Genomic DNA, 14,798 nt, shown 5'->3' with positions numbered 1-14,798 from the left:
CAGACTATTCTAGGCTAAACTTTACTGTGGGTAAAGGCACACCCTGGCAAGGGACAGTGCCGTGAGTATGACGTCCAGCACACAAGTTGAATGGACTTCAGTACTGACCACTGCTGCTGGGACAGCTGCAACTGGTTATCTAGCTTACAAAAGATTTTAAAGATCATCACAACAAATCTAGGGTAAACCCTCTCATCCAGAAAGACAACATCAAGGTAGTACATGCTTTTGACATGGAAGATTTGGCAGATAAAGCTGTGTACTGACGACGCTGCTGAAGGTCCCAAATAGTTCCCATTCTGTGATGGATCTGACACAAAACACAATGAAGAAACTGGAGACAATATGGGGCCTCTGATCATTAAGAAAAAAGACACTTAAATGGATGCTTCTGATGCTGTAGACCAACTTGTCCGGGTGTTTCCTGACTCTTTAACTAGAACAACTACCGCTTCTGTCTAATTCAGCTCCTCTGAGTTCTAGATGTGGTATATTGCAAACTACAACTCTCGTATTCACCACATCCACCTTGTATGCTGAACCACTGTGGTGCACAATTGTTGAAACCAAAAAAAAGGAAAAAGGAAAAACCAATCTCATGGCCCAGGGGTTACTTTGGTCCTGTAAGGATCTGTTTCTTTACATTTAAAACTGAGATTATTATATAGTTGTATGTCAAAGCTAATGTATTATTCTTAAAATTTTAAAAAAGATGGGGAAATAAAAACATTTCCAGATAAGGACTAGAGACTCTATTACTAGCAAATCTGCCTTATACACACAAAAGAAAACTACAGTCCTCCAAGCTGAAAGAAAAGAATAACATATGGTAATTCCAATCCACCTAGACAAATAAATAACACCAAAAAAAAAAAAAAAGACAGAGAGAGAGAGAGAAACAGGGCAAGTACAAAGACTACATATGTATGTGGTCTTATTTTTTCCTCCCTGAACTTTTTAAAAAGACACTGTAACACGGTATTGTTCTGTTTATATATGAGGTATCAGTTCAGTCCAGTCACTCAGTCCGACTCTTTGCGACCCTAAGGGCTGCAGTACGCCAGGCTTCCCTATCACCAACTCCCAGAGCTTGCTCAAACTCATGTCCATTGAGCCGGTGATGCCATCCAACCATCTTATCCACTGCCGTCCCTTCTCCCACCTTCAATTTTTCCCAGCATTGGAGTCTTTTCCAATGAGTCAGTTCTTTGCATCAGGTGGCCAAAGTATTGGCTTCAGCATCAGTCCTTCGAATGAATATTCAGGACTGATTTCCTTTAGGAAGGACTGGTTGGATCTCCCTGCAGTCCAAGGGACTCTTTAAAAGTCTTCTCCAACACAACAGTTCAAAAGCATCAATTCTTCAGCGCTCAGCTTTCTTTATAGTCCAACTCCCACATCCATACATGACTACTGGAAAAACCATAGCTTTGACTAGATGGACCTTTGTCGGCAAAGCAATGTCTCCGCTTTTTAATATGCTGTCTATGATGATAATAATAAAAAATAAGGAGTAAATAGAGCAAGTCTGCACCATAAAGCTCTACTTTACTAGAATGTAGCATTCTTCTCAAGTAAATTGTCATAAATTAAAATGCATACATTAATCCCTAGAGCAAACAGTAAGAATATAACTTTTAAAAGCACATACATAAGGGACTTCACTGGTGGCCAGTGGTTAAGAACCTGCCCTGCAACACAGGGGACCTGGGTTCAAAACCTGGTGGGGGAGCTAAGACCCCACAGGTGGCAGAGCAACTAGGCCCAGGCCGGAACTACTGAGCCTGTGCGCCACAACTAAGACGTGGTGCAGCCAAACAAGTAAGTGTTTTCTAAATAAAAGCACACACAGAAAAAAAAGAATTTAAGTGGTACAATAAACAATACCTATTCAATACAAACGGTGGCATAAAGTAGAAACGAAAAAACAAAAAATATGTATGACATACAACAAATAGCAAATGACAGACAAAAATTCAGTCTTATCAATAATTGAATACAAAAAGACTAAATACCACATCAACAACAGCAGTTCTCAGACTAGATTAAAAAAATAGGGTCAAACTATATATAGTGCATGTAAGAGTACTCTTTAGATTCAGTTATACAAACAGATTGAAAGCAAAATTTAAAAGAAAAGTACATGCAGATTGTAAGAAACCTAGACTGCCTGTATCAAAATCACACAAAACAGACTTTAAGACAATAAACATTACTAGAAGAGGGACATTTTGTAAGATTAAGTAAATCATTTCATCAGGAAGACAGAAAAATTCTAAACATACATGCACACGCCAAAAAAGGCCCAAAATAAAGTAAAAATCAACATAACTGAAAAGAAAAATAGAAAATTCGACAGTAATTAGAGACTTCAATACCTCAATCTCAATAATTGCTAGAACAACTAGACGGAAAATCAGCAAGGATAATGAAGACAATACTATCAACCAAAGTGACTTAATATTTACTCCACCTGAATTAATAAATGTAACTCTGCCTGATAACAGAATATGTCAACATGTAACATTCTCCAGGGTAGAGCACATGCTAGGAAATAAATCATGTCTCAATACATTTAAAAGGTCTGAAATCATACAATGTATATTTTCTGATCACAACCACAAGAAAACAAAATTAGAAATCAGTAACAGATGAAACTTTAAGAAATCCACAAGCATTTGGAAATTGAACACATCTCCAAATAACCAATGGGTCAACAGAAAAATCATAAAAGGAATCAGAAAATACTTTAAACTGAGTAAAAGTGAAAATAAAACAAAAACTTATGAGGCTCAAACAGTGCTAAGAGGGAAATTTATAGCTGTAAATGCCTATGTCAGACAAGAAAAACCATCTCAAATCAATAACTAAAGCTTTCAATTTAAGGAATTAAAGAATCAGATAAAGAGCAAAGTAAATCCAAAGCATGCAAAAGGAAGGAAATATAGTTTAGAACAGAGATCAGTAAAACAAAATAGAAAAATACAGGGGAAAAAAAATCAGTGAAACCAAGTCGATCCTTTGAAAAGATCAACAAAAATACCAAACTGTTAGCTAAATGGGTCAAGAAAAAATAGACACAAATTACCAAAATTATGAATGAAAGAGGGGATATCACTACCATTCCTATAGCAGTTAGAAACATTATAAGTGAACAGCATGAACAAATTACAGAATTCAAATGAAAACTCCTAGTAAAACACAAGTTACCAAGCTGTACCAAGTATCAAGCAAAAAGAGAGAAAGGTAATGCCAAAGAATGCTCAAACTACCGCACAATTGCACTCATCTCACACGCTGGTAAAGTAATACTTAAAATTCTCCAAGCCAGACTTCAGCAATATGTGAACCGTGAACTTCCTGATGTTCAAGCTGGTTTTAGAAAACACAGAGGAACCAGAGACCAAATTGTCAACATCCGCTGGATCATGGAAAAAGCAAGAGAGTTTCAGAAAAACATCTATTTCTGCTTTATTGACCATGCCAAAGCCTTTCACTGTGTGGATCACAATAAACTGTGGAAAATTCTGAAAGAGATGGGAATACCAGAACACCTGATCTGCCTCTTGAGAAATTTGTATGCAGGTCAGGAAACAACAGTTAGAACTGGACATGGAACAACAGACTGGTTCCAAATAGGAAAAGGAGTTCATCAAGGCTGTATATTGTCACCCTGTTTATTTAACTTATATGCAGAGTACATCATGAGAAACACTGGACTGGAAGAAACACAAGCTGGAATCAAGATTGCCAGGAGAAATATTAATAACCTCAGATATGCAGATGACACCACCCTTATGGCAGAAAGTGAAGAGGAACTCAAAAGCCTCTTGATGAAAGTGAAAGTGGAGAGTGAAAAAGTTGGCTTAAAGCTCAACATTGAGAAAATGAAGATCATGGCATCCGGTCCCACCACTTCATGGGAAATACATGGGGAAACAGTGGAAACAGTGTCAGACTTTATTTTTCTGGGCTCCAAAATCACTGCAGACGGTGACTGCAGCCATGAAATTAAAAGACACTTACTCCTTGGAAGGAAAGTTATGACCAACCTAGATAGCATATTCAAAAGCAGAGACATTACTTTGCCAACAAAGGTTTGTCTAGTCAAGGCTATGGTTTTTCCTGTGGTCATGTATGGATGTGAGAGTTGGACTGTGAAGAAGGCTGAGCACCGAAGAACTGATGCTTTTGAACTGTGGTGTTGGAGAAGACTCTTGAGAGTCCTTTGGACTGCAAGGAGATCCAACCAGTCCATTCTGAAGGACATCAGCCCTGGGATTTCTTTGGAAGGAATGATGCTGAAGCTGAAACTCCAGTACTTTGGCCACCTCATGCGAAGAGTTGACTCATTGGAAAAGACTCTGATGCTGGGAGGGATTGGGGGCAGGAGGAGAAGGAGACGACAGAGGATGAGATGGCTGGATGGCATCACTGACTCGATGGATGTGAGTCTCAGTGAACTCCAGGAGTTGGTGATGGACAGGGAGGCCTGGCGTGCTGCAATTCATGGAGTCGCAAAGAGTCAGACACGACTGAGCGACTGATCTGATCTGATACAAGAAAATAAACTGAATTAGAATTTAAAATCTTCCACATCAATTCCATTCCTAAGTATATACCTAAGAGAAACAAAAAATGTCCACATAAAAACTTATATGCCAATATTCCTAACAGCCATCATTCATAGTAGTCAAAGAAGACAACAACCCATATGGGCATCAACTTGATGAACAGATAAACAAAATGTGGTATATCTATGGATCCACACAGGGAAAATTATAATTAGTATTTAAAAATAAATTAAGGAATTAATGGATACTGGCTATAACATGGATAAACCTTTAAAGCACAAGGCTAAATGAAAGAACAATTCCATTCATAATAGCATCATAAGAATAAAATATTTTATATTAAATTTGTATAAGGTACAAAAAAAGTACCTTATACAGGAAAATCACAAACAGTGCTGAGATAAATTAAAGAATACCTAAATAAATGGTGAGTTATTTCATGTTCACAGATTATATTAAGATAACAATTCTCCCCAAATTGAACTGTATACTTAATATAATTCCAATCAAAATTTCATCAGAATTTTGTGCTCACATGGACAAACTGATGTTAAAACATTTTATGAAAATTCAGAAGAATCAAAACTGCTGTAATAACTCAGAAAAAATACAAATAAAGTGGGATAACTTACACTTTTTCATTTCAAAACTTATTATAAAGCTACAATAATCAAGACAGTATGGTATTAGAAAAGAACAGGCACACAGATCAACAGAAGTTTATGTTTTTAAGAAACTGTTTTCCAAAGTGATTTTTACCATTTTACATTCCCCAATAATGAAATTTTGCCATCTGCAACAACAATGCATGGACTCAGAGGGTGTCATGTTTGGTGAAAAAAGTCAGTCAGAGAAAGACAAATACTGTTTGATATCACTTATATGTGGAATGTAAAAAACAAACTAATGAATAAAACAAAAAAAGGAAACAGACTCAATGAGAAACTAGTGGTTACAACTGGGAAGAGAGAAAAGCTGAAGAGCAAAATAGGAGTAGGGGACTAAGAGGTACCAGGATATACTGTACAGCACAGGGAATATAGCCAGTATTTTACAGTAACTATTAATAGGGTACAACCTTTAAAATTGTGAACCACTATACTGTATACCTGAAACTTACATAATATTGTAAATCAACTATGATTTTAAAATATGTACATATATGAAAAAAAAAAACTTTGTTGTGTGAGACAAACAAGATAACATGGTGAGTTTTGCTTTGTTGCTTACTTGGGAGTCAAACAACCTTCTAAGACCATATTTACTCATCTCTACATTAAGAAACTAAGCATCACTGTTAGGATATTAAATCAGTATACTTCTCCCACCAAACACACTGCTTAGGATATTTCCAAGATATTCTCCAAGACTAGCTTGACCTTTCTTAAACTGCCCAATTTTTTCTTCCTCTTCTGTTTCTCATTTCACATAACCCAAAAATAAGTATCTTTCAGCAACAGTTACAATGAGGAATTCCCAGATCCAAAAGAAACAGAATGAACAGCTTTTATTTTATTTAAGTTATTCAAAATCTACGATCTGATCTCTATATTCTTTTTTTAGCCCTTGGTATAGGAGAAGGCAATGGCACCCCACTCCAATACTCTTGTCTGGACAATCCCATGGATGGAGGAGCCTGGTAGGCTGCAGCCCATGGGTCGCTAAGAGTCGGACATGACTGAGCGACTTCACTTTCACTTTTCACTTTAATGCATTGGAGAAGGAAATGGCAACCCACTCCAGTGTTCTTGCCTGGAGAATCCCAGGGACGGGGGAGCCTGGTGGGCTGCCGTCTATGGGGTTGCACAGAATTGGACACAAATGAAGCGACTTAGCAGCAGCAGCAGCATGTGTTAATTTGCAAGATTGCCTTTCATAATTTCTATAAAGCAATATTCTTCTTGCTTAATAATGCTGTCTTTTTCTATAAGCACAGATTCCCTGCCATACAGAAACAGCTGTATTTAGCAAACAGCTAATACTGTATCAATTTGATTTGGTCTTTTATCCTAAATATATGCATTAGGTCATAAGCAGAAGCCAATTCATCATCTCAGCCCAGTTTGCAGAGTAATGAAAAATTAAGCAACAAAGTCAATCAGCAAGAATCTTATTACCACAAACTTTTCTACTATTATTTCTAAATCACAAGTTTGTAATGTCTTTCAAAAGATCCACTTCCTTTAGCAAACTAAAATAGACCATAAAAAATAAATTCCTTTTGTAGATAATATTCTTTTGTAAGATCCTCATATACCTTGCTGGCTGCATGTTCTAAGAAATTACATTTATACAACTGAGTAGATTTTTAGTTAAAGAAGGGAAAAAATAATTATGGCACAATCATATAGCTTTAGTCTAGAAAGCTAAATGTAACAGAAAAATTAAGACATTAATATTGAATAAAGACATTGATATTAACCGACAACTAGCAAAAATTCAATACATAATAAACTAGAATATTATTAGTAAAAATGATAATGAACTCAGAATGAAGGCATCTCATGTCAAGAAACTTAAAATACTAATATCCAAAGATCTCTGGTAATACAGTTTGAACTAGACTACCTCTTAAAGTTGTACACGAACTATTTTTGTTCTATCTTTATACAAATTAGTCTAATTAGAACAAATTTAATATGGACTTACAGTGGTTTCTGTCCCCAAAAGAAGTCTCTTACTGAAAGAAACCTCAAAAAGTGAAGATAACTACTGGAGTTTCATGGTATTTAAATGTTTTAATTTTTTCAATTATGATGAATTAGATAAGCTCTAAGCCCTCTGCAACAATTTTCTTAAATTGGTGAATCACAAACTCTACACATTTCCACAAGAGAAATAGAAGACATGCCAGACACTGTTATTTACTATTAACTTCTAGTTATTTTACTGAATAATGAAATTTAAAAGTAAATGACATTTTGTTTGGGGGAGAAAAAAAAAACTTAAATCTTGCTTTACTACAAATCAGAAAATAAAGACATTTAATAAGATAAAAAAAAAAAAAAAAGATACAAAATATTCCAGAAAGAACACCAAACCTTGAAAAAATCTTCAAGCTGTTTACTGTTATAAAGGGCAGGAATGTTGGCAGAGAACTGCAGCAGATCTTCAGCACACTGCCTCCTCTCTTCAATAACAGTTTCATCAAATCGTCCTGGAATTAAATAAGAGTCAACACTGAAGGAAAGAAAGATCAAAGCTAGTTTGCAACAGTTGAGCTTCACAATGAGAAAGCTGTCTGCTGTGGTCATCACGCAGTCTTCTGAAGTCAAATCTAGTCTCCGTACCTGGAATCACTTGTGCTCCCACCAGGGAAGAGTAACGTTTCTGATAACACGGGAGGCAGAGGTGTCAACTAGCCAATAAACAGTGCTGTCATAATCTAAAGACTGTCAATACAAAAAACTTACCATTTAAGAAGCTGGCAATTTGAAACTCAAGTTGAAGAGAGAATTATAAAGAACTCAGTTTTCTACAGTAATTTAATACTGCAATTACTCATATCATTTTCCCTTTCCCACTCCTTTTTGATTTATAAAAGGAGTTGAAGAGAGGAAATTATGAGAACATCTGTATGGCAGTGGGGTCAAACACCTCAGCTTGAAGCAAAAAGCTTTCAAGCCAATTTCCACGTGCGATGCTGTCAGTGAACATAAAGCATGCTTGCGAGAAAACAGAGAACCCGCATGGCAGTCAGCTCTGGTTTACAAGGTGATTGAAAGGTGGTTTTCATAGAAATTTTTTTAATGATATATACAATTTGAATGCTGATAAGACATTTTCAAATATGAGCATTTTGTACTACTCTCGGATAAGATTACCAGTTGGCATTTTTCACACGCCATGCATCATACTGATTGCGATTTAGGTTTAAAAAACTACAAAATCAAAAGAGTAACACATCCCATACTTGACTGGCTTTGAAAAATGTTAATGAAAACAGAGGCATAAAGAGATTCTTAGTTATAGGCACCACAACTTACTGGAAATAAATCAACTTCTTTGCAATTATCACAGAGCCGCAAATGAATGAAAGGGAAGAAAGAAACAGAAAGATTAGAACAGAGCCCTCAGTTGCTTTAGTCAAAGGATTAAACACTGTACATCCGAGAGTACAGAGAGGAAAGAAGTCAGTTTTACACTGCCACACTTTTTCCAGTAGCTTACTAAGTACTTAATATAACAATAAAGTAAGGAAATCTATTTTTTAGCAACTTTTTAAAATATCACATATGTTTTCCACTCACTCAGAAACACAATTAATGATTAAATTTTGGTATGTTAACTAAATTTGTGCCAAATCTCTACTCTCCCTATTGTTTATAGGGAAATTTGTTTCAAAATGCTCAACTCTATTGTGAGAGCACAGAATTACAAAAAAAAAAAAAAAATGTTCTAACCTAGGAAACATCACACACATCTAATCCAACATACTTTAAAACCAGCACTTACATGTAAGATTATACTATCTCCCAGCTGACAAACTTAACAACCAGACTTTGTGGAAAATAACTGAGGTTCAAGCTTGTTGATTTTAATCATGACATCACCTTAAAATGGTTAACAACAGAAAGTGAACAGGTTTTTAAACAGAAATAGAATAGAAATGGTTATATATATATAACAACAGAAATGGGTGTGTGTGTATATATATATATAACAACAGAAATGGTTATATATATATATAAAACAATAGAAATAGTTATATAGAAAATGAACAGGTTTTTATTAGTCTATGAAGTGTAAATAAGCAAGGTAGTATGATCACAAAAACGCTGCTGCTGCTGCTAAGTCGCTTCAGTCGTGTCCAACTCTGTGTGACCCCATAGACGGCAGCCCACCAGGCTCCGCTGTCCCTGGGATTCTCCAGGCAAGAACACTGGAGTGGGTTGCCATTTCCTTCTCCAATGCATGAAAGTGAAAAGTGAAAGTGAAATCGCTCAGTTGTGTCCGACTCTTCTCGACCCCATGGGCTGCAGCCTACCAGGCTCCTCCGTCCATGGGATTTTCCAGGCAAGAGTATTGGAGTGGGTTGCAATTGCCTTCTCCAACAAAAACACGAGTCAACCTTAAAAAAAAGAAAGACTCCTAGTTATACTACCCAAGGCAAGAATTTGAAACTGAACAATTAAATGCCTCAGCTCAATGTGACTCAAGTCTAATGAAACATCTACTTAATGACAACCGAAAGAAACGGTTTGAGAGACAGACCTGGGTTCAAACTACTTGCTCTCTCATTTGGTAGTTATAAAATTTAGGCTGATGACGTCCTAATTTACAAAATGAATAAAATGAACAATGTACTCAAAATGAATAGTCCATATCAAGCACATGCATGCATGCACAGTCACTTCAGTCGTGTTCAACTCTGTGACCCCATGGACTGTAGCTGCCAGCTTCCTCTGTCCATGGGTTTCTCTAGGCAAGAACACTGAAGTGGGTTGCCATGCCCTCCTCATCAAGTACATAGTAAGCTCTTAATAAACCAATCATGGTTTCTTTAAACCTTCAAGTACCATCATAGTGTCCAGTATATAGAACAGGCTAAAATATTTTTGTTGACTGTATGAGTAAATAATAAAAACTTAAAAACTCTGTCCACGGAATTTTCCAGACAAGAATACTAGAGTGGGTTGCCATTTCCTTCTCCAGGGGATCCTCCCAACATAGGGATTAAACCCACATCTCCTACGTCTCCAGCACTGGTAGGCCCATTCTTGACCACCTCCCTGGTGGCTCAGATGGTAAAGCATCTGCGTACAATGCAGGAGACCCAGGTTCGATCCCTGGGTCGGGAAGACCCTCTGGAGAAGAAATGGCAACCTACTCCAGTACTCTTGCCTGGAAAATCCCACGGACGGAGGAGTGTGGTAGGCTCCAGTCCATGGGATCACTAAGAGTCGGACTCGACTGAGTGACTTCACTGTCATTGTTCTTGACCACTGAGCTATCTGAGAAGCTGTGGGCGGGCGGGGGGTGGTGTGGAGGGGTGGAAATAGACGGTAATTTCCAGCTTGCCTTGAGGTTACCTGTGGAATAAATGCTGGCCAATAATATAAATGAAATTTATTTTGCAGCTTACCAGAAATCTCTTTAAGAGATAACTGCTATACACCCTCCTTCTCCCACTTCTCCTCTTCATTCTATCTCCTTTTCCCCTTCCAGGAAGGACTAGGATGTAGGAGGTTAAAAACAAGACAGAACAAGGCAGGAAGGAGCTTGGATTCCTGATCGCTCTGGAGCCACGTTGCCTGAGGCTACATCCAGAGCATTAGCCATGAGAAACCAAAACTAATATTACCTATTATGCTAAATCTACTAGTTTCCAGTTCACACTCAACAACTACATTACATTCTTCCAATGACAAAAACACGCCTAAAGTGACACTGCTAGCTTACCTATCAACAATATTAGCTGGAAACAAGCTTCTGAGAGCTATAACATGTAGCACAAATTCTCTGGCCTGAAACAACCTAAGATATTTATCCTGGGGGAAAAAAAACATTGGCCAAATAGGTGAAAATGACAGCTAAAAATGTCCATTATCCCTTCTTTTGCCTAAATAAGAATTTGAGTATTCATCGGTGCTTATGATTATTGTCCAGCATATTTATCCTTTAAACAAAAAAGCAAACTGCAGTACCTATAAATATAGTAGTAGTAATTGTGTGAGCATCCGTAATCTTAGAACAGAAATCCAGAAAATGCACACATTATATTATGTTTCAACCCACAAAACCACCCAATATTATCTTTAAATGAACTAATAATTTGTTGTGGCAGAAAGTAAAGAGGAACTAAAAAGCCTCTTGATGAAAGTGAAAGTGGAGAGTGAAAAAGTTGGCTTAAAGCTCAACATTCAGAAAACTAAGATCATGGCATCCGGTCCCACCACTTCATGGGAAATAGACAGGGAAACAGTGGAAACAGTGTCAGACTTTATTTTTCTGGGCTCCAAAATCACTGCAGATGGTGACTGCAGCCATGAAATTAAAAGACACTTACTCCTTGGAAGGAAAGTTATGACCAACCTAGATAGCATATTCAAAAGCAGAGACATTACTTTGCCAACAAAGGTTTGTCTAGTCAAGCCTATGGTTTTTCCTGTGGTCAGGTATGATTGTGAGAGTTGGACTGTGAAGAAGGCTGAGCACCGAAGAACTGATGCTTTTGAACTGTGGTGTTGGAGAAGACTCTTGAGAGTCCCTTGGATTGCAAGGAGATCCAACCAGTCCATTCTGAAGGAGATCAGCCCTGGGATTTCTTTGGAAGGAATGATGCTGAAGCTGAAACTCCAGTACTTTGGCCACCTCATGCGAAGAGTTGACTTACTGGAAAAGACTCTGATGCTGGGAGGGATTGGGGGCAAGAGGAGAAGGGGACGACAGAGGATGAGATGGCTGGATGGCATCACTGACTCAGTGGACATGAGTCTGGGTGTACTCCGGGAGTTGGTGATGGACAGGGAGGCCTGGCGTGCTGCGATTCATGGGGTCACAAAGAGTCGGACACGACTGAGTGACTGACTGAACTGAACTGATAAATGAAAAACTTCCCCACATTTGATGACATCCTAAAAAAATGCTAGTTTACTAGTTGAAACAAATACATAAAAATTTGGCTGCTTTAATCCTAGTGTGATCAATGAATCACCTCACTTCCCTATTAAACTAGATTTAAATGCTTAAGTTGTGAGTATATCAACTTCTAAGTAGAATAAACATGTCAAAAGTGCATTTTTGTTCTATTTCTATTGATGTATGCATTTCTATTCCACTAAACTTGGACAAGCAGAGATGAATTAGAACATTTTTCAGAGTACAACCAAAATTAAAGGCTAATGCATTAAAAGGTTCAATTACACTAAATCCTCGCATCAGAACAAATATGATAAAAGAACATGTTCACTTCTTTGTTCCTAAGATATTTCAGAATAACAAAAATAAAAAACGGTATTGGTAGCACAGACAAAGAGAAGCAGATAAATTTTAATGCAATGACTACTGGCTCTAATACATGTCACAAAGCCACCTAATTTGACAATTGAATTTAAAAGCAGCAAGATTCAACAGTAATTCTAATGGGAGACAACACCCTAGGGGCTACTCTCAAACTGTTCATCTTTTAATATCATCATAACCTCCTTTGAAAGTCAACAACAATGAGAAATTATGAACAGGTGCTTCTCTTACAGCCTTTAAATTTCCATTTACAGGAATGGAAATTTTATTTTCTTGTGAAGAGTAGAAAAATTATAGGTAATTTATGATAGAAAATGTAAAACAATCTTTCCTGAAGTTTATTATGCAGTATTACACATTATGTACTATATTATTTGTGTATGAGTGTGTATATATTATCTTTAAGTCACTCTACCACCTCCAAATTACTCCACAATGGTTTGCTATTAAAAGTGGCAGAAGGAAAATTAAACCAAAACCTTCTCACAAAGCTGGTAAAGCACTGAAAATACAGTCTCTCTCTTTGATTTCTAAGCTGTCTTTGAAATCTTCTCCAATTTTTTTTAAATTATGAAGAACAACTCATGAAAGCAGGATTTACAGCTTTTTAAAAATGCAACTGTCAGTAACCAAAAACCAGTTAAACAAAACTAAAGGTTATCCTTTACCAGTAAGAAACTAGCCAGAGAAGCTTGGTGCTAATTCCTAACTGTATTAAAAACTCATTCACAAGGCAAAAAGGAGAGGCCGAGTTCTTAGGTGTGAATTTCCTCTAGTCAACAGCACCAAGAACATACCTCTAGTTAAAGAAGTTAGGTTTAAGACTCCTTATGAGTAAGGAGAATGTATAGATCTTTTCAAGATCTTTCTGTGTTGTTGGGTGTTGTCATTATAGACATGCCTGAACCAGCTAAGTCTGCTCCTGCCCCTAAAAAGGGCTCTAAAAAAGCTGTGACCAAGGCCCAGAAGAAGACGGCAAGAAGCCCAAGCGCAGCCGCAAGGAGAGCTACTCCATGTACGTGTACAAGGTGCTGAAGCAAGTCCATCCGGACACCGGCATCTTGTCCAAGGCCATGGGCATCATGAACTCCTTTGTCAACAACATTTTCGAGCGCATCGCTGGCGAGGCGTGGCACCTGGCGCATTACAACAAGCGCTCAACTATCACATCCAGGGAGATCCAGACCACCGTGCGCTTGCTGCTACCTGGGGAGCTGGCCAAGCACGCCATGTCCGAGGGCACTAAGGCTGTCACCAAGTATACCAGCTCCAAGTAAATATAATATGCCTAGCCGCTGTTAATGGAGAAGGCAATGGCACCCCACTCCAGTACTCTTGCCTGGAAAATCCCATGGATGGAGGGCCTGGTGGGCTGTAGTCCATGGGGTCGCTAAGAGCTGGACACGACTGAGCAACTTCACTTTCATGACTAAGGAGAATGTATACTCTAGGGAACCCTGGGGCGTTTCACTCAGAGGGTGTTAGAAAGGACTTACAGAATTTGAGTTTCTGTTGGCTGCTGGGGGAAAGACGCAAAGAAGTGCGGCTTTGTTTGCTCTGTCAGGAAGTGGGAGCCATTCTAAGATTCTGTTAATTCTATATAATTCTTCGATTCTATGGTTTTAATAAATTTTATTATGAGGCAAGAAGAATGAAGAGAGGTTAAGGCTGTGATTTATAAAAAAAATCTGTAGTCATCATGGTAGCCAGGATGAAGCGAAGCTTGATCATTTTTGTGACTTGACAATGTTCATGTTTTTGTCTGTGTTCAGACATGATTACAGCATGGTCTTGTTTTAGTCTTGATCCAAAGACAAAGAGCACCCTTGTCTAATGTTCCTATTCTGTGAAACTGCTTATATTCAACAGGAGAACACCACGACCTAGCTGTGAATGCCGGGCCAACTCTAGTAAGAAACACCAAGGTCGAACACATAGGGAGTGTCGGGCCAGTTCTTCCTTATATCTGTCAGGAGCTACTTTTCCCATTCTCACAGGAAATCACAGTGTGAGGAGAGATGTAACAAAACAAACAAAAAACAGTTTTTTATGATCTTAAAAAAGATCAAGATTGTGAAACCTACAAACTAATACTCTAAAAATGTCAGAACAAAGACCCAGCACAGCCAATAAATAAAGTTATTTTTTAAAACAAAAGCAAAATAATATTTTTTTTTAAATGTCAAAGTCAAAAAAAAAAAATAAAATCAAATAAAAATGTCAAAGTCATGAACAGACAAAAAAAAAATGCATAAGGAA

The 14,798-nt window shown here is 37.6% G+C and overlaps 1 protein-coding gene and 1 pseudogene across 10 annotated transcripts in view; one reads left to right on the top strand and one right to left on the bottom strand.

The window, feature by feature from the left end:
- The window catches only part of RPS6KC1 (ribosomal protein S6 kinase C1), a 204,042-nt gene that overhangs the window by 146,700 nt on the left and 42,544 nt on the right, over positions 1-14,798 (bottom strand). For 7 of the 10 annotated variants that reach the window (XM_086342354.1, XM_086342363.1, XM_086342355.1 and 4 more), the window contains one exon: positions 7,616-7,731. The exons of the other annotated variants lie outside the window; for them this stretch is intronic. In XM_086342354.1, the coding sequence (XP_086198480.1) occupies positions 7,616-7,731 (116 nt within the window). The remainder of the gene's footprint in view (positions 1-7,615; positions 7,732-14,798) is intronic. 10 annotated transcript variants of the gene reach the window in all.
- Positions 65-381, top strand: LOC147356165 (CDGSH iron-sulfur domain-containing protein 1 pseudogene; annotated as a pseudogene).

This window comes from Bos grunniens, chromosome 16 (genome assembly GCF_055505025.1).
Source record: "Bos grunniens cultivar Pamir isolate PY7600 chromosome 16, Bosgru_T2T1.0, whole genome shotgun sequence".
Taxonomy (NCBI): Eukaryota; Metazoa; Chordata; class Mammalia; order Artiodactyla; family Bovidae; genus Bos; species Bos grunniens.
Note: the sequence above shows the minus strand (reverse complement) of the source record. Positions and strands in the feature narration are given on the sequence as shown.